We start from the raw sequence: 26,154 nt of genomic DNA, 5'->3' as shown, positions 1-26,154 counted from the left end.
CAACCCAAGATAGCCTGCGCATTGAGGGAACTGGGAAACAGCCACAGGCTGCTTCATACCACCCCATGACCCGAGAGTTTAAAGACACCTATAAGCAAATATGTCTAGCAAAGATTCTTGGTGCCTTCGGCTTGTTTCTCAGGTTTTTAAAATGTCTAGGCGACCCTGGGATTTGCAGCAGCTCTTTCGTCTTTGGAAATAGTGACTTTTAGTTTCACAAAGCTAAATATTTGCAATTATGCCTTGGAGGGTGGCACATCATTTGGTCTGTTTCCCCCCTGATATTTGACAGTGAAATATACATAAAGATGAGATCAAGGCCAGCGCCAAACTAGCTGGACAGAGCAGCCAGCCAGCCAGGAAATGTTTGCTAGCCAAGGTCCTTTCACAGCTGCAAGAGACAAAGTTTAAGTCAGTCTCTCTCTCTTCTTCCTCCTCCTCCTCCTTCTTCTTCCTCTTGTCCTTTTCTCTCGTTCCCCACCCCTTCCTGAGTTCTATCCTATCCCGCCATCCTATACTCTAGTTTCCTTTTCTTTCTTCTTAAAAAAGAATTAGCCGGGCACTGATGGCGCACGCCTTTAATCCCAGCACTCGGGAGGCAGAGGCAGGAGGATCTCTGTGAGTTTGAGGCCAACCTGGTCTATAAGAGCTAGTTCCAGGACAGGAACCAAAAAAAGCTACGGAGAAACCCTGTCTCGAAAAATCCCAACCCCCCAAAAAAAAGAATTAACGGTGGGTATGATGAGGGTGGGCAACCACTCGATTCTCTTGGGTTAATAATGTTTCTCATTGGGCCTCAAAGATCTGCTGCGTCTATATAACCTTCAGTTATGCAGTCACTCTGAGAGCAAGCGAGGGTCTATGAGACTCTGTTGAAACAAACAACCAACAAACCAAAAAGCCGTGAGGGTAAGAGAACTTGTGTTCTTGCAGAAGACTAGGTTTTTGGTTCTTAGCATCCACATGTTGGCTCACAACCATCTCTAACCTCTATTTCCTGGAGAGTGGGTGGCTTAGCAAGAGACAGTTATAGGTTCTCTGCCTCAACAGACTAGGTATCGCTTGTGGGGGTCACCTTGTAGAATATGGATACCCGAGAGATCCCTGGCCTCTGCCCTCTGGAGACAGGCAGAAAATTCACCACCACCACCCCCCACCGCCAAGGAGACACACGAAAACAAGTCCAGATGTTGCCATATAGCCCTCACATGGGGACAAATTTTCTTGAGCCAGAGCCCACTCCCCCAAGCTTAGTGGTAGAACCGCCTGACCACCTATTTCCCTCCGAGCAGAGGAAACTTTTTCAAATAGTAAAAGCTGCACAGGGTCAAACTTCATATGGCAAAGTTTTCCTCAGTCCCTGGCCTATGCCAGCCTGTCACTCTCCACCACGGGAGATGTGGCCTGCTCCGGAGATGAACTCTGATGGCCTGAGAGATCTTTTCCCTGTCTCATATTCTGCCTTGTGACAGCACAAGTGACCTGCGGATGCCGAAACACGCCAGGGACCATGGAACACGTTCTCTCGGGGACACCGCAGCGCATGCCAGTCCACAAAGGAAAAGAGTCACTGGTTCAGTCAGGACAAAGAGTCAGCCTTCAGATAAACGTCATCTGACCTCTGTGTGTGATGCACGACCCCCTCCCAAAGAAATAAATACGTCTGATTCTTTTAAAGCGGAGTAAAATCCTCCTCCTTGTTGCATTCAAGGCCAGGGTACCTCATATACCGATGAAGCTAAGATACAGTAAGAAAAGCATAAAGATGGAAACACACCACCAGGTGGCTTCACAATCAGAGCCAAGCCTGCACACTCTACGTGGCAGCTTCCACTTGCAACAGCTTTCTTCCTGTTTGGGACACAAATCATACTGCGTTCCTAGCGTCTACTGAATTGTGAAATGCAGAAGTAGAGACTCGGTCATAAAAAAAAAAAAAAATGTTTTTTTTTCTCCTCATTCCTGATCTATTTTATTTCCACCCCCCTTTCTTGCCCCCACTGTTTTTTTCCTGACAGTGTTCACACTTGCATGGGAGGAGTTGAGTCGACACATCTGGATTATGAAATAAACCATGAGGTGTGCGGATGGTTTCATGCAAACTGTATGTGCTGTTGATGTTCCTTTGAGCGCTTGAAATCCAGCAGCTGCCTTAGCAAGTTCTGGAAAGAAGGACACACAGTTTTACTAGCCACTCTGTCATCAGAATGATTTTTTTTAGATCCCACTAACCAGGTCTCACGGGAAAAACTTGGCGTTACTGTATAGATTGCCAGCTGGGCAGTAACATTGGTTCACTACTTAACTCCTAGTGCCTTTCTCTGTGTGGCCCCATCTTCAGGGTTTGCTGGGGTGGAGGTTCTCACTAATGCCTGGTTAACGGGAATTCATCCCATTCAAGGGGACTTAGCAATGCTTTTAAAGCAGCATTAGAAGCCAATGAGTGGTTTTTGTTGCTATTTTGCTTAATTTATTTGAGAGAGTCCCACCACCCAATCCAAGCTGGCCTCAGATTTGTAATCCTCCTGCTTCAGTCTCCTGAGCACTGGACTTAAAGGTCTGCACTACCACACCCAGGCAGACATTAGAGTAAAAAGTTCAAAACCATCAACCACCCACTTTCTGGAAATCTAGGCTGTAAACAGACCTCTCCTTCTGGGTCCTCCTGCTCCTGTGTGATTCCTAACTGTTTGTCTTGTTCCTTCTGCCTGAGACATTCCTTTCTTTCATGACCACGTGCTGTCAAATCCCGCCACGTTCTTCACAGGGTCTCCCACCCCCGCCGCCCCCTCATCCCCACCCCCGCCGCCTCATCCTTCTAGACTAAGGAAATCAGATTTCCTACTTTATCTCACTGCCTTGTGACATTTAAGATCATTTACATTCCCTTCCCGCTCCACAGAAAACCCTTTGAGACAGGCACGGCATCCGGTGACTCCTTCCACTCCCCAACACCACATAGCACTGGACTTTGTACCCCAAGTTCAGCAGATAACGTGTTAAATAAATGACCCATTAGACCTCACGTCTCTGCCTGATATTTGCTTTGCCCTGAGCACGTCCATCTGGAGTGTGAGATAATGCAGTTAAGTTCCCCTCCGGCCCCATCAGCCGACCCAGGTGAGGCAAGGCAAAGGCCAGCTCCAGATCAAACCTCGGAGCTGATGTTGCAATCTCCCCGTGTCGAGCACGTGTCAGCATTTCTGCTTCCGCATCTTTCTACGTATCTCCAGAAAGCAGGCTTCTTAAAGAGAACATCTGGTTACTGAAACAGGGACGGTTAATAAAGACACAGTCGTGCCCCCCCCCGCCCCACAACCCACCATCCAGTGTTTTCACAATTAAAAATGAAGAAAAAAAGAATTACATCACCTAGTCCTACCCTCCTTTGTAGGGATGGCTGCCAGAGAGATGATGAAATGACATTATCCTGGACCTGAAAGCCATTGCTGGAAGTGAATCCTCAAGGATGAAGAAGGCCAACAGTTATAGTTCCTTACATGTGTGCTTCGCTGAGAACGAAGCCACAGAGGTGAGTTTTAGATAGATGTCTTCATACGTGTCATCAAAGGTACACATGTGTTTTGTCTACACAGTTCATTAGCAACTGTGCCGTGACTCCCGATGACACCTGAATCTGCTTCGGAACTGCTGATGAATGTGAACTTCTTAGACTGATAAAGAAAATAAATTACTTTATTAAAAAAAACCAAACTGTTGTCCTATTGATTTATATAAACCCGTATTTCAAATAAAAGATTTTTTCGCTTGAATATTTTCTCTCACAGAGTTAATAGTCGAGGGCCTGGCTTTGGGTCACTCTGCCTTCCTCTTTCTGAAGAACTGAAATTGGACAAGACAGTTTCGTAGTTTTTTAGGTGCTTGTTCACCTTTAATCTCAGCACTTGAGAGACAGAGGCAAACAGATCTCTGTGAGCTCGAGGTAGAAACAGGGAGATCAGAAGTTCAAAGCTAGTCTCTGTTCCATAGGGACTTTGAGAACAACCTGAGTCATAGGAGACCCTGTTCTTTAAAAACCAAGACTGGAGAAGTGCCATAGAAGACAGGAGTTGGCTAGAGCCTTGATAAATAAATTTCTACATTTGAAGCAGCCATAGATAATAAGTTCTATGCCTTGTTCATTTATTTTCTTATTTTGAAGTTTTGTTTATCTGCATGTGTGCACAGTGTCGGGGGTGGGGAAGGGTCAGAGGGCAGCTTGTAGGGTCAGTTCTCCTCTTCTGCCATTTGGATCCTTTGGAGTAAACTCAGGTCAACATGCTCGGTGGCCTGCACCTTTGCCTATTATGCTATCTCAGCCGCGCATGCCCTGTTCATTTAACACTTGGATGTATTTCGTCATGCTATCCGCATCCTAAAACAAGAAGACGTAGGCACAGAAAGTTGACATGACCTACCTAAGCTTCCACTCAAGAATCCTGGCTGAGCGGGGAATATACACAAGCAATCTGGCCCTTGAGCCTAAGCCCGTAGCCATCACTTAGAATGGAAGAGGACAGTGGGGACAAGGCAGGTGTTATACGAGAACAAGCCTGGGAGGACCAGAGAGCATGCTTTAAGTCTTGTATTTTCTTTCTCTCGAGAGGTAGGTTCAAGTGGAATGAGCCATCGTTAAAAGAAAGCCCCCATGTGGTGGAAAAGGTTAAAGATGAAGGGCAAGTGGGACAGAGTTCTCATGGTCACAGGCCACAGAGAGGTTACAGAGAATGCCTTGCCTTCTGGATCGGTGAGGACCATGACTTGAGTGAAGGCAGTAAGAAGGAGGGCCTGGGTTTTGTGAAACCACACCAGCCTTTTTCAAAGGCGGCTTGGGGTTCTCATGAGGCCGCCTCGTCTAAGACACCAAAGCAGTCCTCTCCTTTGTCAGCAAAACGCTGCTGAAGCTTCTCGTCAGGCAGAAAAACCTTTTGGTATTGCCTCTCATCAGGTCTTGGCAATTACAGGCATTTTTTTTAAAGGTTAGACTCAAGATATTTTTCAGATTTGAGCCGTAAAATGTCATCTCGTGCATGTTTAATTAATCGTGTCGGCGTCAAGATTGTGAAAAAGCAACCTTGTGGAGCATGTTGAAGCAAACAATAAACAGTCTTCAAATCCCTCAAAACATAAACTGTCACCAGAAAGGCATGTTTTTCTGGGCTGGGGCAATAGCACATGATGGGGCAGAACTCTTGCCTAGGATGCAAGGAGCTTGGTTTATTTTGCCCAAAAGCAATGGTGGAAAAAAAAAAAAAGAGCACATTTTCCTTTAAAGACTCCAAGTGTGTCTAGTGTGTGGTATTATTTTGCATGTGTGCAAAAGGTCTGCTCTCGGCTTTTAAAATGTTATGGACACAACTTTAACTGTCCTTAAGCACCGGACCCGGCTTGGCAATTGCAAAGTTTTCTTTTCCCAGCCTTGTCCAGGTTTAGATGCCAAACTGCTGCTTCTCCTCGGTTAGATTCGATGGCAGTTACTGAGTGATAATAGGTGCCACTGGCTTAGTGTGACCCCTGGTCTGTCTGAACAGTCTAGACGGCAAGTTTCACTGAGGCTTTTTGGCTCCCACTCGCATGCCCTCACCTCAGTATGCAAGATGCTTTTAGGCATTAAAAGGTAGTTAGCTTAAATTATTCAGTGATTTGCTCCTAGCTCTATCTTCTGCCCCTCCGACTCCCATTAACCCACTTTTCTTTCCCAATTTCTACATCTATTTAGTTAGTGACCCAATGGGTCTCATTAGGGTTGTTTACAAGGTGGGGGCAGGAGTTTGTTTATAGGAGTGTGTGCATCTTTCCAATGGCTACACCACTCAAGAAAATGCCTTTCTCCTTTATCAATGATCATTTACACAAAAATTCTCAGGGACAGGTGGCACCACGTGAAATACTTGAATTTTAAGTAAGTTCACTGTATATTAATTTCTGTTTTTTATAATTGTCATCCAATTAAGAGAAATGTGACATTTCATCAGAGTCCTCTACATAACTGCCCTTTCATTAAGCAAAGGAAGCTGAAGAAATGGTTCAGAGTGCTCTTCCAGGGGTTCTGGTTCAGTTGTCAGCGTCTACATCAGGTGGCTCACAACTGACTGTAATTCCAGTTCCAGGTGATCCAATATCTCCTGGTCTCCTTGAATATGTGCCTACACGCAGTACACATAAATTTACATAGGCACACACATGTACACAGACACAAAAAATCTTTAAAAAATTACAGCTTTATAAAAAAAAGAATTACCAGACAACTCAGTTTTGCTCCCATCAAAATATTAAAAAAAAAAAAAAAAAAGAGGTACGAAAAAAATTCCAGGATGGACTAGGGAGAGACCAACCCCAACCCCTCACCTCTATTGGAGGCACCACTGACATTTGATGGCTGCTTGGGAGGGAGTCACTCTCCTTTGGGAGTGTGGCCACCGGTAGATGCTCATATTTCAGTGAGTAGCCACACACCGTGTGCATATGGGTAGTACTCATTGGACTCAAGGCATTAATACCAAGCAAAAAGGACATGAAGCTGAGAGGCAGACGCAATGGGGACACTAGGGTGGTGTGAGGCGTAAAATCAAAAACTCATTTTCGTAGGTGATCCCTTCTAAGATGAACCTGGCAAAAATAAATAGACTACTGAACAGGTGGTCAACACTTGCAGATGAAGTAAAGCCAACTGAATGGCTGTATTTCTTCTTAAGGTTCAGAATACATCTTTTATGAACTGCAATGTTCTCACTTATTTTTCTGTACTTCAGAATGCGTATATAAGAAATGTAGTTGTTATGAAATTGAAATGTGGAACGTTTGGGGGAGATAGAAGATAGAACAAAGAGAACACGTGTCAAAAAAAAAAACCCTCGGTAAACAAATCATTGAGCATATACCAAGTAAAGTGTAAGTGGTATCTACCACTGTGTTCAATCTTTTCTGCTGTTTTCCACCATGTCCCTCCTTCCTAACCCTTTTAGAGGTGACATTCTAATTGCTAATCAGCAGTCAGTGAAGAACCAAGAGGTTGGTGACTCAACCGTCATCACACAGTAACAGCCCTCTAAGTGCCTCGCCCCATTTAAGGCACTTAGAATACATTAGAGAAAAAGCACAAAAGGCTCCTGCCTTCTTAGACTTTATTTCTCATGGGGCATGGTGAAGACATCAAACATAATATATGAGACGCATATGGTATCAAGGAAGTTCCTATCCGCAAAAAAATATTTAAGTGGAATAAGGTTAAGAACGGATCCATATAGGGATGGTAAGAAAGGTCGGATTGCCCTAGTAAACAGGGTCAACAGTAGACAGGCCCAGAGCAAAAGCTGAGATGGTGAGAAGGTAAGCCGTTATCCAGGTCAGCACCTGGCTAATAGCAGAACCAATAACTAGCGGAAAACCCTCAGACAGAGGTCTGGTGAGGATTTTCGTGGCTGTCTTGGTTTGTTTATGTATAGGAGTGTTCAATCGGCACGCACATCTTTGTATCACATGCATGCCTGATGTTGTAGAGGCCTGAAGGCACTAGATCTTCTGGACAGGAGATATAGATGATTGTGAGCAGCCTATTAGGGGCTGGAAATAAAACCTGGCTTCTCTGGAAGAGCAGCCAGGGCTCTTGATCACTGAGCCATGTCTCCAGTCCCTGGTGGTGAGGGTTTATGTAGGAATAGGGCACAGGCACTGAGCAGAGGTTGGGTGTGGGACAGCAATGTGGCAGAAGCCTATTTCCGTGTTGAAATGGCCTCTTCCAGAGCTGAGTTAGGAGGAACGATGGTGGGGATCAGCGTAGAAAGTAGGGGCACCAAATTACTACTTTCTGAATTCCCATCAGAAAGTGTGAAGATCCTCTAGGATGTACAGTGTTTTAAATCAAGAGCCTGCAGTTGGGGCTCAGTTGCTACAGTGCTTCTTGGGCTACCATGAAGCCCTGGATTCCACTCCATAGCATCACACCCATCATCCAGCGTGGTGCTACCTGGAATCCTAGCAGTCTGGAGGTAGAATAAAAGGATCAGAAGTTCAAGATTATCCTATGCTCTATAGATTGTTTGAAATTAGTTAGGATACATGAGACTCTGTCTTTTGGGGGGGACAGTAGGAAGGGTTTTTCTATAGCCTTGGAGCCTGTCCTGGAACTCGCTTTTTATACCAGTCTGGCCTTGATCTCACAGAGATCCACCTGCCTCTGTCTCCCGAGTACTTGGATTAAAGGTGTAAATCCATGTGCCACTAATGCCTGGCATCCTGTCTTAATAACAAACAACAACAAAAACCCCACAGACAACCAGGCTGTGGTGGCACATGCCTTCAATCCCAGCACTCAGGAGGCAGGGGCAGGCAGATTTCTGTGAGTTTGAGGCCAGGCTGGTTTACAAAGTCAGTTCCAGGACAGCCAAAGCTACACAGAGAAACCCTGTCTTGAAAAATAAAAATAAAATAATTTTAAAAATCTGCAGACAAAGAACTAGAAGAAGAGAGATGGCTCGGTGGGTACAAGCGGGTACAAGCTCTTGCCTGGGAAGGCGTGCTGTGACTCATGGAACCCACGTGAAGGTGGAAGTAGAGGGCAGACGCCACAAAGGTGTCCTCTGACCTCCACAGGGGCACCATGCATGCACTCCTTCCCCTAGTAATAATCAATAAGAACTAAAAACAGAAGAACTACAAGACGAAAAGCAACCCAACCAAGCTCCTGCTTCCTTGTTTTCTTGGACGTGTTACTCCGTTGCCTAAGACCTTTGCCACCATCCCCTTCCCAGGCTGCATAAAGCTTTGTGTGCACTTTGGAGGAGTGAGGCACTTACATAGCTTAGACCTGTTTCTTCAGGAGTGGAGTGGCCGTATCACAGAAGACAAGCTGTGTCACTGAACACTGAGGCAAACACGAAGCTGGAAAGTTCTGGAAGTGGTTCTGGAATGCTGAGTGACATGCAGAAGGGAATAAGGAAGCAAGATCTATGCATCTATCCAGTATCTTACCAATGTTGTAAAGACATAAAACACAGATAACACTCAACATCTCAAGAAAACAAGCAGAATGTGGCCCCTTACTCTGCTGCCTTCTGGGAATAATTCTTTTTGAGAGAGGGTGTTCTAGCCTGCTCTCTTTTGCTGTGACTAATACTGTCACCAAAAACATCTTGGGGGAGGAAAGGAGGCTTATTCGGCTTGCAGTTGCAGGTCACAGTCCACGAGGGGAAGCCAAGGAAGAAACTCAAGCAGGAATCCGGAGGCAGAAGCCAGAAGGGATGCTGCCTGCTGGCTTCCTTCCTCTGGCTTACTTGGCTACCTTTCTTCTACAGGCCAGGACCCTACCCAGGGATGGCACCACCCACAGTGGACTAGGTCATTTGATATCTATCAGCAATCTAGAAAACGTCCCAAAGACGTGCTCACAGGCCAAAACCTTAATTCGGGTTTCCATTCCCCCAGGCAATTCCTCAATTAAGGGTTTCTTCTTAGGTGTGTCAAGTTGTCAACCAAGATAAGTCACCAGGTAGGATCTCACTATGTAGCCTGGAGTGACATGAACTAGATCTGTAGACCAGTCTGGCCTAGAACCCAAAGAGATCCTGTATTTCTACCTCCTAAGAGCTGTGGTTAACATTATATACCACCATGGCCAGACTACGTTTTGCCTCCAAACTAGCGGTTCTCAACCATGCTGCGACCCTTTAATCCAGTTCCGCATGTTGTGGTCATCCCCAACCATAACATTATTTCATTGTTACTTCATAACTGTAGTTTTACTACTGTTATAAATCGTAATGTAAATACCTGATATGCAAGATATCTGATATGTGATCCCTATGGGGGTCGTGACCCACAGGTTGAGAACCAATGCTCTAAACAGTTATGCTGTAGCTTAGATTTTGCCAAAAGTCTAATGTCAAGAGTACAGGACAGGGGTGGGGAAATAAAAAAAGAATAGGTGAGGGAAAGAGAAGGAGGGGGAGATTCAGACAGGTAGATAGATTTAGAGGAAGTGAGTGAGAGCATTTACTGATATGTAAGAGGGGTTCAGAGAAAGGAGGACAGAAGTCCTAAGACCTTGAAACTTCCAAAGAGTTGTTCCAAAGAGTTGTCCTAGCCTTTGTCAACCTAAGAACAGTTTAAGCAAGGATGTTCAGGGCCCTTAATTATTCCAAATGGCCACAGATGTAGGAGTACAGCTATTCCAAGAAATCCTAAGAGAGATTGCTGCCCTAGAAAGAGAGGTCTCTAGGCTTCAGCTGCACCAAGGAAAGCCACCGGGAAGTTTAAATAGAACCACAGAGATCCAGTCACGTGAGAACAGAGGCAAGGTCAGAAGATCGTTTAGGCAAACAAGGGCACAGCTCCCAGCCACCTGGGATCGTCAGGCGTGCTCTGGTGTGGGTGAGGAACTGTCTGAGAGTGAGCCATGCCCGTTTACAGGCATTTACGGTCCTGGCAGGACATGTGAGCACAGACAGCATATTTAGCATTACCGAAGAGGCTCCTCTTGTCTTCGTACCTATCTGCAGTCAAACCACAAGAGGAGGGGCTAATCCAGTCTGTAAAAGGCCTGAAAAGGACAAGATATAATTGCACTTCAGAGGTGCAAAGGTTGCTACTTGGAAGTTTTCCTGGCTTTGGTGGAGAATGCAGGTATGTTGTGCCCCGGGGAGCCACAACAGAGTCCCTGCTGTTATCTGTGTCAACAGTGGGAGTGGTGTGCCCATTTCCTCCCCATCCTAAACCAGGAATGAAGGGATGAAGTCATTTAGCTTCCATAACAACTTCACGAGGTTGATAAGATCCCCCCCCCCCCACACACACACACTTTTCAAGGAGGAAACTGGGGCCCAGGAGAGTTCAACATATTAAAGGAGAGATTGGGACTGAGACTGAACCAAAGTCTGTCACTGCTATCCTGTCTCCTCAGGGGCAGGAACACACAGGAGATACGGGCCAATTAAAGGTGGACACCATTTCCGAAAAACACACAGACACAATACTCCACTTCCTTCCTCCAGTTAAACATTAATAAATGGACACGCCGTGTCTGTGGTTAGCGGTGTCGGGGGCATTTCATCTGACAAAGGGACTGAACTGAACTTCATCAGATCTTTACTCCGAACAAACAAGAACTGAGTAGGGACTGAGTAAAGCAGAGTCCTCGATGGAGGCCACTGAGTGACCTTCAGGCCACTTGGACCATAGTAACTCCAGCCAATCAAAGTGCAGCAGCGCTCTCGTCAAAGAAGAGCGGGGAGGGCTTTTCACTTCCAGAGGCTTCCGGAAATTGCAGCCAAACTGACTTTGAGGTGACACCCACTCAGCGAAGGACGAGTTAGGTGCTTTTCAAACCCGGAGAGTTCAGGGTGTGATGCTCATGAGTGGTAGGGGGGCTGTACTGGGGGTATTTTCTCATGCAAGCCCAGCCGTCACCTTCTGAAGCTTTAGTAGCCTCGGGGCTGAGATACTAAATAATCAATGATTTTACTGTAAAATTACTTACAGTAAAAAACCGACTGTGGGCGTGCTCCTGGATACTCACTTCAGGGGTCTCCTCATTGCTCTGGTCATTTCACTCTAAGCTTTCAGCACTGTACTGGAAGCAGCTCTGAATGGGAGCAATTACCAGAGTGGCTATTCAGAGGATTTTCCCCATGGGGTTTTTGATGTGTGTGTGTGTGTGTGTGTGTGTGAATTTCAGGTAACTTCCCTGATTTGAATAAGTATTCAAGTGAAAACTATTTCCCATGAGCAGTCTAAGGCTTTGGGAGAGGGGCCATATCCTTCTAGAACCGCAGTTCCGGTCAAACACGCCCAGTTGTCCCCAGATTGAACTGGGAAGAGGGACACTCGCCTTTGGACTTTCATCACCAGCCTTTTCCTGGTCTGACGCAGAACAGGGTTGGATTCCTAAGAAGAGGTTTCAACAGAGACCAGTCTGTCTGCAGACGATATTTCTTATGGTTATGGCCTTTCTTATGGCCGTGACAAAGTACTGGCAAATGTCACTTAAGGAAGGGAGGGTTTATCTTGGCTTGGGTTTGAATGTCCAGCCCATTGTGGTGGGGGACGAAGGCAGGACGAGTGTGAGGCAGTTGGTTACCCTGTATTGAGAGAGAGAGAGAGAGAGAGAGAGAGAGAGAGAGAGAGAGAGAGAGAGGCCTCTACTCAGATCACTTTTTGCTTTTTATTTTGTCTGGGATCTCAGTCCACGAAACGGCACTACCCACGTTTGAGTGGACATTCCCACACCAATTACCATAGTGTAGAAAACACTTCTCAGAGATGCCTAGAAGCTTGTCTCTTAGGTGACTCTAGATCCTGCCAGATTGATCATCATGGTTACAGTGCTTAAATTATGGCCTCCGTAGCAGAACTTCCTTCCTTTTAACTCCAGCTCAATGGCTTCCCAGCTATAGGACCTTGACACAGTGATCAGCTCATTATAACCTTAGTTTCTTATCTTTCAAATGATCATAACAATAAAATCTACCTGCAAGGACTGCTGTAGGGTTAATGGGGGGGTCACTTTACGGAAGGTGCTTAGTAGCAGGAAGTGTCAGACATTATTATGAGGTGTCAGGTATGCAGTTCTGGGCAAATCACATCTCATCTTAGCAATGATGGCAACATTGATGGCTCAACGGAAGAGGTGCTTTATGCTCAGGTCACCCAAAGTTGTATCAAAAGCCACTGCCCATCGCTGGGATTTGGTGAGAAAAAGCGATATGTGTTTCAGAGACCCATGTTTAAGATACCTCTATCTGGGCCAGCGATCGCTTTTCGCCAAACTTGACAAGTTGAGTTTGATCCCTGTGCCTTACTTACATGGAGGAAAGAAGTACAGAGGTCCACACAGTACGCCACAGGGTCCCATGGCACTTGTGTGTGTGTACATGCGCACGCGCGCGCGCACACACACACACGTGTATACACAAAATGTAATAATAAAACATCACTCTCTGTGTTCCCTTCGAAATGGAAGAGCAACGAGAAGGGTCCATTTGCCTTTACACTGGGACCAGAAAGCCCTGAGGGGTTTTCCTTTCTGACAACTAGAGCAGATTTTTTGCCCACAGGGGCCTCTTTCTTTCCCCTGAACCAGAAGGGAAGCTCCCCTTTCTCTTTTCAGTCCTGGGCAAGAACAACGTTCCATTGACAGATTGAATGGAGCGTTTCTTACCCCAGACTCTTCCTGTTGCAGAGGCAGAGGTTTTTTCTCTTTCCCTTGGCTGCCACAGACTGTGATTCAAGTTCCGTGCTGGCCAGCAGGGCAGCCTGGAAGCCTTGGTTCTGGCAGAGACCGGCGGAGAAGGAAGGCTGCTGGGTGCAGAGTCTCCAGGCTGGCTCGTCATTTCTCAGACGGGAAACTCTGAGGGGTGTCCCTTCTTCACCTGCCCAGGACTGATCTGACTAGCCCGCTTCTTTCTCTGTACATTCCATTACCCTGCTTCATTTGGCATCTGAGCTATCTGGGCCGCATGCACTATACATGGGGCACAAGCCTCCCCTTTAGATGAGACACCGTGTCTCCTTTCCTGTCTGGCAGATAGCCGCTGCTTAGTACATAGGCTCTGGCTGAAGCCTGGAAGCCTCTTCTGGCTTCCCTTGAAGATCTAGGACCTGTTTTTCTGCTAAGTGAATAACGAAGGAGATTGCTTCGGGTTTCTGGAATGGCCTTCGGTGAGATCTGTTAACCAACTGGAGTATCTTTTAAGAAACACAAAGGTTATGACCAGGTCCCTGAAGTCTCTGAGCGTGCTGAATGGTGAGAGAACATTGAAAATGAGTTGAGAAAAGAGAATTCAAGGAGAAGCAACAAGGACAGGAAGAGCTTAGTGTGCAGGCATCACAGAGAGACAGACACCTGCGACAGAGAGGCAACTGCCCGCTGACCACCTGTCAGCTTTGGTAGTGAAGAGCTCACACCTTTCGGGTGTCTGGTTTTGACACACGGCACCCAGAAAGCACCCCATCTTTCCAGGAAGTGCACGAGACTGCTGGTTCTTAGTCATTTCTGCCCTCGTCCCCCCCTCCCCCTTTCTAACGCACTGTTTTTCGAAAATAGAAGAAAGAGTAAGCCAGGAAGCGATATTAAAAAAAATAATCAGACCACAGCCGAAGGGAGGCACTCTCAGAAGAGGAGGGGAAAGTACCACGTTGAATCTTCTTCCTTGGTGCCTGATGCTTGAGCAACTATTTGCCATGTGGAACCTGCGGGGGCGGGGCTGGAGGAGTTTGTGGGGGCCAGGAGGGACCAGCATTAAGGGTCAGAGAGACTAGTATTGGTTCCTTAGCCAAAAGCAGGAAAAGGTCAAGCCACGGGGAGGGAAAAATGGTCATCAGAGGGGAACCCCACAACTCTGGCTTCCCTTCCCCATAAACTCTTTTTGCTGCTGGTTGATGCCTGACTATTTGCAAAGTCAGCTTCAGTTACAGGACGATTGCCTGAGAGTGAAGGAACATCTGAAATCTAAGAGACGGAAGGAAGCTCTCCAACATCCAGCCCAAATGGAGTGCGTGGGAAAAGAATGCGGAGGCCTCTTAGGGGCTCTGGGCTATAAATTTTGGGGTTAGGCGAGACAGTCAGGACTTGGAAGTGATCGGGTGAAGGGAGCTAACCACAGAGAGAACTCATGCTTACTTGACTTTTTTTTTTTGAGGTTCTAAGAAGAAAACAAAGTCTAAGTGGAGTCTCAAAATGGAGATATCTTTTAAAAAGCAATTAATCTGCCATGTTTTTAATCTGAAATGTCCCCCATAGACTCATGTTTCTGGATGATATGTGCTCAGCAGGCAGCATATTTATTGACAAATTTTATTTTTCTGTGGTACCCATGTGCATCCGTTCCTTGTTGCTAAAACATCATGACCAAGGCAAGTTACCCAAGAAACGGTTTGTTTGGCCTCACGGTTCCAGAGGGGTAAGAGTCCAGGACGGCAGGGAGGCAGGGCAGCAAGCGGCAAGCAGGCGAGGTGGCAGAGCAGAATGCTGAGTGCTCACAACCCTTACTACGAACCAGAGGCCGAGAGAGCAAACCGGAAGTGTGGCGAGTCTATAAACACCTAAAGCCCACCCCTAGAGATGGATTTCCTCCGGCAAGGCTCCCTGTGCCGAAGTTTCCACAAACTCCTAAACGGTACCACCAAATGGTGATCAAGTGTTCAGATATCCCAGCCTATGCTGGGCGCTCTCACTCAAACCGACACACCAGGGTTGAACCCAGGACCTTGAGTGTATTTGGCAAGTGCAGGACCTGTCATCAAAGAAACACACCAAACACAAAACGAAACAAACAAACAAAAACCTTTGAGATAGCTGCTTACTAAGTTGCCAAGGCAGGCCTTGAATTTACCATCCTGCTGCCTCAGTTCCGGAGTGGTTGGGGATGCAAGGCTTTAACACCATGCGTGGTGAGGACCACAATAATCATCTCTCTACCATCCGAGGTTAGGAGAGTTGGTGCAGAAGCATCCATGGCATTATTTTGAAGGCTCTGGAGTCCTTCCACAGGGTTGGGGTGGGATATGGTGGGCAGAAGTTGGTCTCTAGGGGCAGCCTTCTCCGTATCTGGCCCAGTTTCCAGCCTATTGTTCTGTTCCCTGATTTGTGCAGTGCGAACAAACCTCTATTACACACTCCTCGACCCATGAACACAGCCACGACTCTCCCCTGCCATGGTAGATCGGCATACCCTCATAACCATGTGCCAAAATAAATATATAAATATATACACATACATATATACACATGTACATACATGTGTACATGTATATATATCAGGTATATACACATATGTGTGTTTATATGTATAAATATATAGTCGCATTAGTGCAATACTAAGTAACATAAAACTTAGACCTTGCAGACCCAAGAAAGCAAAATAAGGCAATGGCACTATTCACTACCTAAGTCCCATCTACTAAAAATGTGAACTTAGAATATACTGTAGGTAGCAAGGAGGGCCAAGGTGACAGGTTCGTGCCTGGCAATATCTTTGCGTTTTATCAGTGGATCTCTGCATCACTGTGGAAACAGACATTGTCAGAAGTCTGAAGCATGGTTCTCCATGAAGGGGAAGCCCTCTTCTTTCCACTCAAAAGCTGCAAGGGCTGAAACCTCCACCAGACACAGGGTAAGATTTGCTCTTGCTTAGCCTGTGTGGCTCTCCAAGCACCACCCAGCCTACAGCATGGAGGGCGGGGCAGATGAGGATGAGTTGGCAGCTGGCTTCTGGCTCCGTGAGGCCTCTCCAAACATTAGGGTTTGCTCAGGACATTTTCTCTGACTCACCCTGGGTGATAAGACAGGAAAGGGCCTTGAAGCAAGCCAGTCAGCATTCAAGATTTAGTGGCTTTCTTTTTTCTTTCTTCTCCCCCCCCCCCCCCCGCCCATTGGGGGCTTGATTTAAGAATTTGCAAGTTCCTTAATAAAACCTCTGTAGCTTTAGCTGAATGGTCGCCATCCTAGGAGCCAAAGCAGCAGAGAATGCCAAACAACAAGCAGAATGCTGGGTCCTGCTGCCTCTGACTGAGAAGAGCTTTACTTCTTGGCAGTCAGTAGTTGTCTTTACTTATTCCCTCAACGGCTACTTATTGAGCCCTTTCAAGGTGCCATGGCCATGCTAGGTGCTGGAGAAATAATGCAGCTCTGGGACCTGGGACCTGGACTCTTTCTGAATAAAGCCTACATAGTGTGTGTGTGTGTGTGTGTGTGTGCGCGCGCGCGCGCGCCTGCGTATGTGTGTTTGGGGGGTGTGTGTCTTAAAAACAAAACAAGATCTGAGCTGGCCATGATGGATGTGAAGGGACAGAGAGGTCTTAGCCTCTTTTGGACGTGAAACCATCATGTGTGCAAAGGCCCTTTGTGGGGAGGGAGGGCGTATAAAACTGAGACACAGGGCTGGAGAGCAATGGTGGAGACTTAAGGTGGTACCCAGAGCACATGGGGCTGGGCCAGGAAGAAATTTGGTAGGTAAGGAGCCTCTTGGGAGGTGGGGGTTGTAGCTCAGTATAGTACTTGCCTTGCATGCAGAAGGCTCTGGGTTCCGTTCCCAATACAGCATCAAACTGAGCATTGTGGAACAAGTTCCTAATCCCACACTGGGCAGGTGGAGGTGGACGGACCAGAATTAAGGTCATCCTAGGCCACACAGTGAGTTTCAGGCCAGTTTGGGCTATAGAAAAGAAGAAGCCCCCCTGGCCTTTCATCTTGAAAGAAACAGGAAATCACTGAAAGGGCTTCATTCACACGGGAGGGGGTGGACTTTCAGTGGGAAATGCCTGAATTACATTTCCATTTCGAAAAGATTATTCTGGCTGCAGAACTAACGTCTTTTAAGGTAATTTCTGCTCAGCAAATCCAATAAACACAGTGTGGTGGTGCCAGGGGAAGTAGAAGCCGGTTTACAAGCAGATCTGGGTTTGAATCCTGACAAGAGGGTCTTTCAAAGCCTCAGTTTCCTTGTCTATAAAATGGGATACTAATATCTCTGGTGTTTTTGCGAGGGTTAAAGGGATGGCAATAAATAAATAAATAAAGTCTTCCGACAAGTTATTCTTTGAAGTAGAAACTGGTGTTGATCTTATGTATTACCTATCATTCGGTGAGCCAGTTATTCTTAGACAAGACAGACTTCACATGAGTTTCAGTTGGCTCCACATTCATCATTTGGAAATCATCACTCCTGCCTCTTCAACAACAAACGCATGACAAATACAGCCACTCATTTACCTGGCTGTATAAGCTGTGGCTCTCCACCCTTCCTATCATGGTCTTTGTTGGATGAGCGACCGGCGCAGAGATGAGCAGCCAGGAGTCAGACAAATGACAAGGGCCTGAATAGAGGCTGAGGGCTGTGGGAAGGGGTGTGCGGGGGTGGGGGTGGTGGGGGAGGCGTGGGAGATTTGCTGGTAATGAGTAAGCGACTATGGTGGCGCCCTCTCGTTACAGTGGGGTTAGCATTTTTATTCTGTTCTGATAGCCCTGCATTCTGCATGCCCTTATGTCTGTGTCAGCCTGGGGTCCTGCCAGAACACAAATCAGTGGATCTTAAGTCTAGGTGTTGTCAGAATAGACAAGAGCCTACTCCAAGTCTTCCACTGGCCAATGGCGAGTTGATGCCAGCAACGAGGATGTGTGATGGGTCACATAGATCAGTCTAGATTCTTGGATTAGACATGATACTTAAGAACAGTCATCACTGTGAGAAGGTGAAATGAGGCCAATAGAGGACCTTGGATATCTGAGAGTAAAGGCAAGGAATCATACATTTATCTTGCCTTTCTGATATGTAATTAGTAGATGTGGGGAAGATTTTTTTTTTATTGTTTGATGAACTGAGGCAACACTTTCCACCAGGCAGTTCTAGCTGGCCTGGAACTTGCTGTGTAGACTGGGCTGGCCTTGACCTCACAGAGACTCACCTGCTTCAGCTTCTTGAGTGCTAGGATTAAAGGGACATATCCCATTTTTACCATTTCAACAGAAATATCTCAGCTAAAAAAAATGAAGGCATGGGAAGGACAGAGTCAGAATATCATTTTGTAGTTGTCAGTGACTGTAGGCATTAGCTGTCAGTGACTGCTAATGTCATGGAAAGATGCCCCTGTTATGTGCCTCCCAATGGGAAAAACTGTGCTCTTGCCTACACTGAACCAGATACAAATACACTAGATCTAACCTCCTATTTGTACAAAAGAGAGAATGGGGTATGTTAAATGACACAGAGAGAGACTATTGATGGAGGAGGGTCATCTGTCTATCAGTAGTTTCATTGGTTAATTAATAAAGAAAACTACTTGGCCTGATAGGACAGAAAATTAGGTAGGCAGAGTAGACAGAACAGAATGCTGGGAGGAAGAAGGCAGTGAACACATGCTATAGCTCTCCTCTCCAAGATGGACGCAGGTTAAGAAACTTTCTGGTAAGCCACCACCTCGTGGTGCTACACAGATTATTAGAAATAGGTTAATCAAGATGTGAGAATTAGCCAGTAAGAGGCTAGAGCTAATGGGCCAAGCAGCGTTTAAAAGAATACAGTTTCCATGTAATTATTTCAGGTAAAGCTAGCCGGTAGCTGGGAGCTGGGAGGCCAGAAGTAGCCGCTGCTCCTCACAACAGACTATAGAAAAGAGGGTGAGCAGAGACAGACTCTATGACATATACTACCTGTTTACCTCTCTAGAGGTGGTGGCATCCAGGAGAATGGAGCTGATAAGTGAGGCCAACTGAAGTCTCATGCAATAGCCAACTTTATTCAGAGCATCAGACAGTTTATACTCTGGGGGTTAAAAAGAGTCACACGAGAAAAGTGTCCAATCACATGGGCAAAGCAGCATGTGGAGGACAAGCCTCCGGTGGTGAAAACGTGAACAAACACTAGCCAGCTGTACTGAGTAAGCAACAAAACCCAGAGTAAACTCACTCCTGTAAGCTATACCAGGAAGAGCACAAAACATGTTCCAAGAACCATCCTGTGGTTTGGAAGAAACACAAGTCCCTGGACTCTTGGCTTCTTGGAGTTTTCCTACAAGCTCTCCAAAATCTCATAGGATTCCATTCTTGGACCCTGCTCGGATACTCACCTAACTACAATTGTACATTAAGGAGCCAGGGAAAGTATGAACCTGTAAGTGGACGCATTTGAAGATAAATGATTCGATAGCTACAGTTTAAATTAGGGAGAGGGGACAAGGTGTCAACAAAGCAAGATGGGGTATGAGCTGATAGTTGTTGAGGGTGAACAGGGCTTCTGGGTTGTCTAATCTTTTTCATAAAAGAAACACTTCAGACACCCATTAGTCAACCTCTCTGTCCTCCTCTTTTAATACTAAAGGCATTTACTATTATTAATAACGTGACGCTAACCTGCCGGTTCCCTGGGCTGACTCAGCATTTCAAGCTTTATAAACTTGAATTCTCCTTCTATGAAAACTACTCCATCTGTGGTGGGGGCAGGGATGGTATTCTGTTACTCAGCTCTCTGACTCTTCCTGTACTCCTTAAGAAATGAGGGCACAGGTGGTGATTCTTAACCTTCTTGATTCTGTGACCCTTTAATACAATTCTTCATATTGTCGTGACACCCCAACCATAAATTATTTTCATTGCTACTTCATATCTGTAATTTTGCTACTGTTAGGAACAGCAATGTCAATACGTGTTCCGATGGTGTCAGGTGACCCCTTTTATAGGGTCATTCGAATGGGTTGAGAACCACTCACTCACTGCCTTAGGAGCTGGCAGTGATTTCGATTTCCTGCAGGGACAAAGTGGTGTAGGTGCCGCACTTGGACAGGGGTGGAACCCCAGCTTCGGTAGGTGATTACCTAAATAAATCTAGCCTGGCGTGCCATACTCCCAGTTGGTGGCATGGAAATACCAACAATCATGCTTAGCTCAAAGCTCAACCATGAAGATCGTCTGTTAAGTGCTACGCACTCATTCCACAAACATGGAGCTCTGAGCCTTCAGTTCTGAGAGGCATATCGAGTGGAGCAACGAAGAAAATACAAGGGGTAGACCATTTGGAACCTGAAGGGAGAGTTCAGAGCAGGTGGCAAGCAGTAAACCATAGTAACTTGACAGAGAGCAGTTCCCAGTGAGCCGAGCTGCAACCTTAGGGACAGATCTGGGTCAGTCTGGCTAGAGAGCTGCTTGAATCTCGTATGACCTAAGTGACTTAGCTTGCTAGGGGTGTTCTGGCCTTGCCCGAAGTAGGTGCTACTCTCACTCCGCTCAACCTCCCTGGACGTCTGGCAATGTGTAAGGAAGGATTTTTGGTTGCCGTACCTTGGAAAGAGAGGGGCCATTTGGTCACGGCATTTAGTGGGTAGAGGCCAGGCATGCTTCCCTCCAAACTATGGGACAGCCCCGACGCCAAAACTAAACTCTTCCAAAATGTCAGGAGCGATGATCTTGATAAGCCTTGCTTGCTATACAGAAAACAGTAAGGGCAGGAATGAAAAAGAAGCTGCGCTCGCTGTGTGGAGGGAGCAAACCTAAGTCTAGAGTGGCTGAGTAAATGGGCATGAAGTGAAAGGAGGCTAGACTCTTGCTAGTGAGGAATTTGGGGTTGCCCCTAAAGCAGCGAGAAGCTCTCGGAAACGTTTCTGCCGAGGAGGGTGCGAAGCGCTTAGCGCGTACAGGCGCCCAGTGGAAAAGGTGTTATTTATCGGCACCATTGTGTCTTCCCTACCCCGCCCAGCTCCGACCCCTGCCGCAGCGTGGCGGCAGTGACTCCTCCCGGCCAGCAGAGGGCACCGGCCCGCACTTGGCCGCTGGCCGCCCGAGGCGGGCCTCCTCTTGCCGCTCCTCCCCCTCCCTCCCCCACCCCCCCCCCCGCCTCGTCTTTTCCCCCCCTTAGGAGAAGTCGGGAAGGTGGCGGCGGCGACGGCGGCGGCGGTGGTGGTGGCGGTTGTCCCGGCCGGCCGGTTGGTGTGACCGGTCGGCGCGCGCTGCGCAGCGTCCGCGCTTCGTCCAGCCGGGCGGAACCGAGCGGAGGGCCGAGGCCGGAGCCCGCGCGGGCGGAGGAGGGCGCAGGCGGCGGCCAGGGCGGCCCGTGGGAGGGAGCGCGGGGCCCCGGCATTGCCGCCGGCTCCCGGCCCTGCCGGCCTCGTCGGTCGGAGCCGCGGCCATGGCGGCCAGCGCGAAGCGGAAGCAGGAGGAGAAGCACCTGAAGATGCTGCGGGACATGACGGGGCTGCCGCACAACCGCAAGTGCTTCGACTGCGACCAGCGCGGCCCCACCTACGTGAACATGACGGTCGGCTCGTTCGTGTGCACCTCCTGCTCGGGCAGCCTGTGAGTGCGGCCGGGGGGCCGGGGAGGGTACCGAACCGGGGCGGCGGGGCCCGTTGAGATACGACCGGCCTGGGCCTCGGGGTCCAGGATGCTCTTTTCGCTTTGGCGGGGCCATGGGGTGACCGGCGTGGGTGGGGCGTGGGTGGGGTCGGGGTCAGCGAGCGACCGGCCGGGCTAAGCATCCCGGCTTCCCGCCGCTCAGCGGGCGTGGCCTGGCCTCGGGGGGGCGCAGGCCCGGAGAAGCCCCAGGAGGGCCTTTGTGCGTCCCGCAGCTTCGCGGTTTGGAACCCGACTTCTGCCCGGTGCCGCGGAACCGGTGGGGAGGGAGAGAGTAAAGACGCCGAGACTAGCGATCTTTCTCTGGTCCACAGCACCTAGGTAACTGGGACGGGGGCGGGGGGAGGGGGAGCGGGGAGGGCGGGGAGCCCCACGCCTCGGTGGCTGAGATGTGACTCCCAGGAGAAAACTTTTCCCTTGAGGACTGCGTGAGGGGGTAGGCAGCAAAAGCACGAGGGTTGTGACTGCATGGCTCCAAGTGTCCCAAGTTGGGGAAAGTTTTACTGGGAGAGGGGTATGAGGAGTTATGTGGTTCAAAATAAGGATGGAGCTCGATGAGATTTCTGAATCAGTAGCCAGGTGTCCTGACTGTATGGAGAAATGGGGACAGGGGAGACAATATTGAGAAAGAAGGAGCTGGAGATGGCCGCCTGAAATTACTCAGGTAGCTTATGTCTGCGCTTCTCTGTTTAAGCTGTGTTTTGCTGGGAACTTTTGTTCCTGTGAAATTTCATTTGGAAAGATTGCAGGTGATTGTGAATTCAATATAAGTTACTAATGAGCTTGTACTTAATATTCCTTGGGTCTTTAAACAAAAATCTTACCGTGTGTGTCTGTCTTTCTGTATGTCTGTGTGGCTGTGGGTGCATGATTTGTATATTTGGGTTCACTTTGACCGGCTGAGCCTTCTTGCCGGCCCTCCTCCCAGTTTTTGTTATGAGGTTAATAACAAAGTACACAACACGTGGGAAAACGAATTTCTAAAAAACTGGAAAGTGTTGGATGTGGCCAAAAGTCCAGTATTGGCTCTTATTTCCCCAGTTTTAAATTTGGGCAAGGAGGTGTCCTTGGTTCTTCAGGAGCTTCTTAGTATTTTGGGTGGTATCTATTAGGTTTCGCAGGAAGCTTAGGGTGTGGTGATAAATGCTTCGGTGGCCATTCTCTTGGTATTTACATTCTAATGAGGCAAAGGGAAAAGCAGTAGGAAAAGTGACTGAGAGCCCTGAGGTGCTAGCACTTGCCTTTAATGCCTTTAATCCCCCTGCACTGGGAGGCAGAGGCAGAGGCAGGAGGATCTCTGTGAGTTTGAGGGCAGCCTGATCTACAGAGCAAGTTCAGGAAAAAACAAAACAAAATAAAGCAAACAAAAAAAAAAAGAAAGAAAAAGAAAAAATGAAAAAGGACAGAGTTCTGTGGTGAATTTGGGAGTAGTGTAGGAAGGGAGTCCCAAAGGTTCCTTTCAGGTTTGTAGGTAGGGAAACACTCAAATTTGCCACAGCTGCATGGCAAATAGGAGCTAGTATGTGTGGCTCATGATTTTCATTTATAAATGAAATAAAATTAGGACATTAAAGTCACTTAAGCTAGGCAACTTCGGTTCCAAAATTAAGTTAATAATCTAATTTCCAAGTGTACTGTTTTTGTTTAATTTTTAAGACAGGGTTTCCCAGTAGTTTTGGAGCCTGTCCTGGAACTAGCTCTTGTAGACCAGGCTGGCCTCCATCTCACAGAGTGTTGGGATTAAAGGCATGCACCCTAAGTGTACTTTACTTTTGATGTGTGTTTAAGAAGTATGTTCTATTTCTGCCAAACATGAGGTTCTTTGATGCATTTGAGCCTTTGGGTTGGAATACATATTTACGTTTGTATAATTTATTTACTTTTTTTTTTTGATACAATTTCTGTGTGTAGCCCTGGCTGTCCTGGAACTTGCTCTGTAGACCAGACTGACCTTGAACTCACAGGGGTCCACCTGCCTCTCTCAGTGCTGGGATTATAAAGGTGTGAGCCACCACCATCCAGCTGTATGGTATATGTTTGAAGTCTTTAGAGCTCTTTACAAACACAAAGTGCTTCCTTGCAGCAAGTGTGTAATGAAGAAAATAGAAACATGAGACATAGAGGATCTCTCAGTGTAAGTTTTTATTTTATTTTATTTTATTTTTTGTCCTTACATGGTTTCTCTGTAGCCCTGTATCCCTGGCTGCCCTGGAATTGCTCTGTAGACCAGGGTGGCCTTGAACTCACAAGGATCTGTCTGCCTCTGCCTCCTAAATGCTTGGATTAAAGGTATTTTCACCACTGCCAGTTTTATTGGTATAATTTTTTATTTATTTATTTATTTATTATTTTTTTATTTTATTTTTTTTTTTGGTTTTTTGAGACAGGATTTCTCTGTGGTTTTGGAGCCTGTCCTGGAACTAGCTCTTGTAGACCAGGCTGGTCTCGAACTCACAGAGATCCACCTGCCTCTGCCTCCCAAGTGCTGGGATTAAAGGCGTGCGCCACCACCGCCCATGGTATAATTTTTTAAAAAGTTATCCTTGTTTTTATTGTTTGTACACATACACATTTATTTTTTGTGCACGTGTGCGTGCATGCATTTTTATGCAATGTGACACTTGTGTGTCTTGGGTGGCTGTACAAGGATGGCTTGAGGGGCTCAGCTCTCTGCTTTCCCCATGTGGATCCTGGGGATTGAACTAGGTCGTTTGGCTTTGTGGCAGGTGCCACTGAGCTCTCTCTGGACTCCCAGTATAATTTTTTATTTTAAGGAATATTTTTCCCTTTATGTGTGTGCTATCCTTGGAATATGAAGCTTGGCTTGGAGACTTTACAGAGGAGTTGATGTCTGAGGAAAGATCTTCAAAGCTCTTCAGGTAGCAGCAGCTTCATGTACTAGAAGAATGGCGTACTTAGGAGCTAGGTGACAATGCTTTTCATTTTGCCTCTAAAAGCTGTGTTATTAATATTGAAAATATCCTCTCAGCATTTTCTCATATATGAAGAATAAAAGTTTCTATTTCAGATTTGTTTTCCATACTGAAGAGAACCTCATACAATGTCTGGAATACAGTAGATGCCCAGTAGGTATCTATCCCAGGGATTGGGAACAGAAAGTCTGACACTGATATGAGAAGCACTTTCATCAGTCTTGTCGGCCCCAAATTTTGGGCTGTAACCAGAAACCTGACTTAAAAATGCAAAGACAATTTGCTGATAGGTTTAAATGATATTTCATTGCTCTCATCTGAAAAGATGATTGCCCCTAGCTCCTGGAGCCACAAACTACACTTGCCTAATTGGGCTAGCCAAGCCTGTCACTGGCTAGCGACCCTGAGCCAGTGACCTCTACATGTTCCATCCTCAGATTCTTGCCAAGAAAAAGTGATGCTGCAGTTGTGGCCATGGAATGTTTGCTGTAGCATTTGGAGAAACTAACACCTGAGGATGTTTGTCTTTGAAAAGCCATAATGCTGGAGAAAGAACTCAGGAAGAATGGGATAATAATTATGTATTTCTTATGTAGATGATATAGTATATAATGTACATGTTGGCTTGAATCCATCCCCTTGGCTTCCGATTTTAAATTTGTGATGACAACATATTGTGTGTGCTCATGGTTGTTAAGTGTACTGTATAACTTATTGAACACATTGTATTTGAGAATAGGGCTGACTTTACATGATGAGAAGAAAATGCATTACTTTATTGTGGCGGCAGGAAGCACATTTGAATTGTTCAAAACACAGGGAATGATGTGTATTTTAAAAGTTTGAAGGCAGTGGTGGCCCAGACCTTCAATCCCAGCACTTGGGAGGCAGAGGCAGGCTGATCATTGTAAATTCGAGGACAGCCAGGGTACACAGAAACCCTGCCTTGATGCCGGGTGGTGGTGGCGCACGCCTTTAATCCCAGCACTTGGGAGGCAGAGGCAGGCGGATCTCTGTGAGTTCGAGACCAGCCTGGTCTACAAGAGCTAGTTCCAGGACAGGCTCCAAAACCACAGGGAAACCCTGTCTCGAAAAAAGCCAAAAAAAAAAAGAAAAAGAAACCCTGCCTTGAAAAACAAAGTTGGAAGGTAATTTGCTTACGACTTCTCAGTAAAGTATTAATCCTTTTGATTAATATCATAGTTTGAAGAAATAGAGGTCGTAATTATACCCTTTCATGATGGTTGTTTATGGTCAGAGGTAACTTAACAACCCGGAGCATGCACTAAGGAATGTGATAAAGACAGAGATTTACAGGAGAGCGCGACGAACTTAGCAGGAATCTTCAAGAAGAGAGGATGGGAACACTGTCTAGATTGTCACTGTGTG

General features: G+C 46.8%; 1 protein-coding gene across 10 annotated transcripts in view; it reads left to right on the top strand.

Annotated features, from left to right (window-relative positions):
• Positions 1 to 21,335: 21,335 nt before the first annotated feature.
• Agfg1 (ArfGAP with FG repeats 1) overlaps positions 21,336 to 26,154 on the top strand; it is a 49,038-nt gene continuing 44,219 nt past the window's right edge. For all 10 annotated transcript variants that reach the window (XM_057758039.1, XM_057758030.1, XM_057758021.1 and 7 more), the window contains exon 1: positions 21,336 to 21,775. In XM_057758039.1, coding sequence (XP_057614022.1) covers positions 21,609 to 21,775 — 167 coding nt within the window. In that variant the 5' untranslated portion in view covers positions 21,336 to 21,608. The remainder of the gene's footprint in view (positions 21,776 to 26,154) is intronic.

The sequence above is a fragment of the Chionomys nivalis genome, chromosome 2, assembly GCF_950005125.1.
Source record: "Chionomys nivalis chromosome 2, mChiNiv1.1, whole genome shotgun sequence".
In the NCBI taxonomy this organism is placed as follows: Eukaryota; Metazoa; Chordata; class Mammalia; order Rodentia; family Cricetidae; genus Chionomys; species Chionomys nivalis.
Note: the sequence above shows the minus strand (reverse complement) of the source record. Positions and strands in the feature narration are given on the sequence as shown.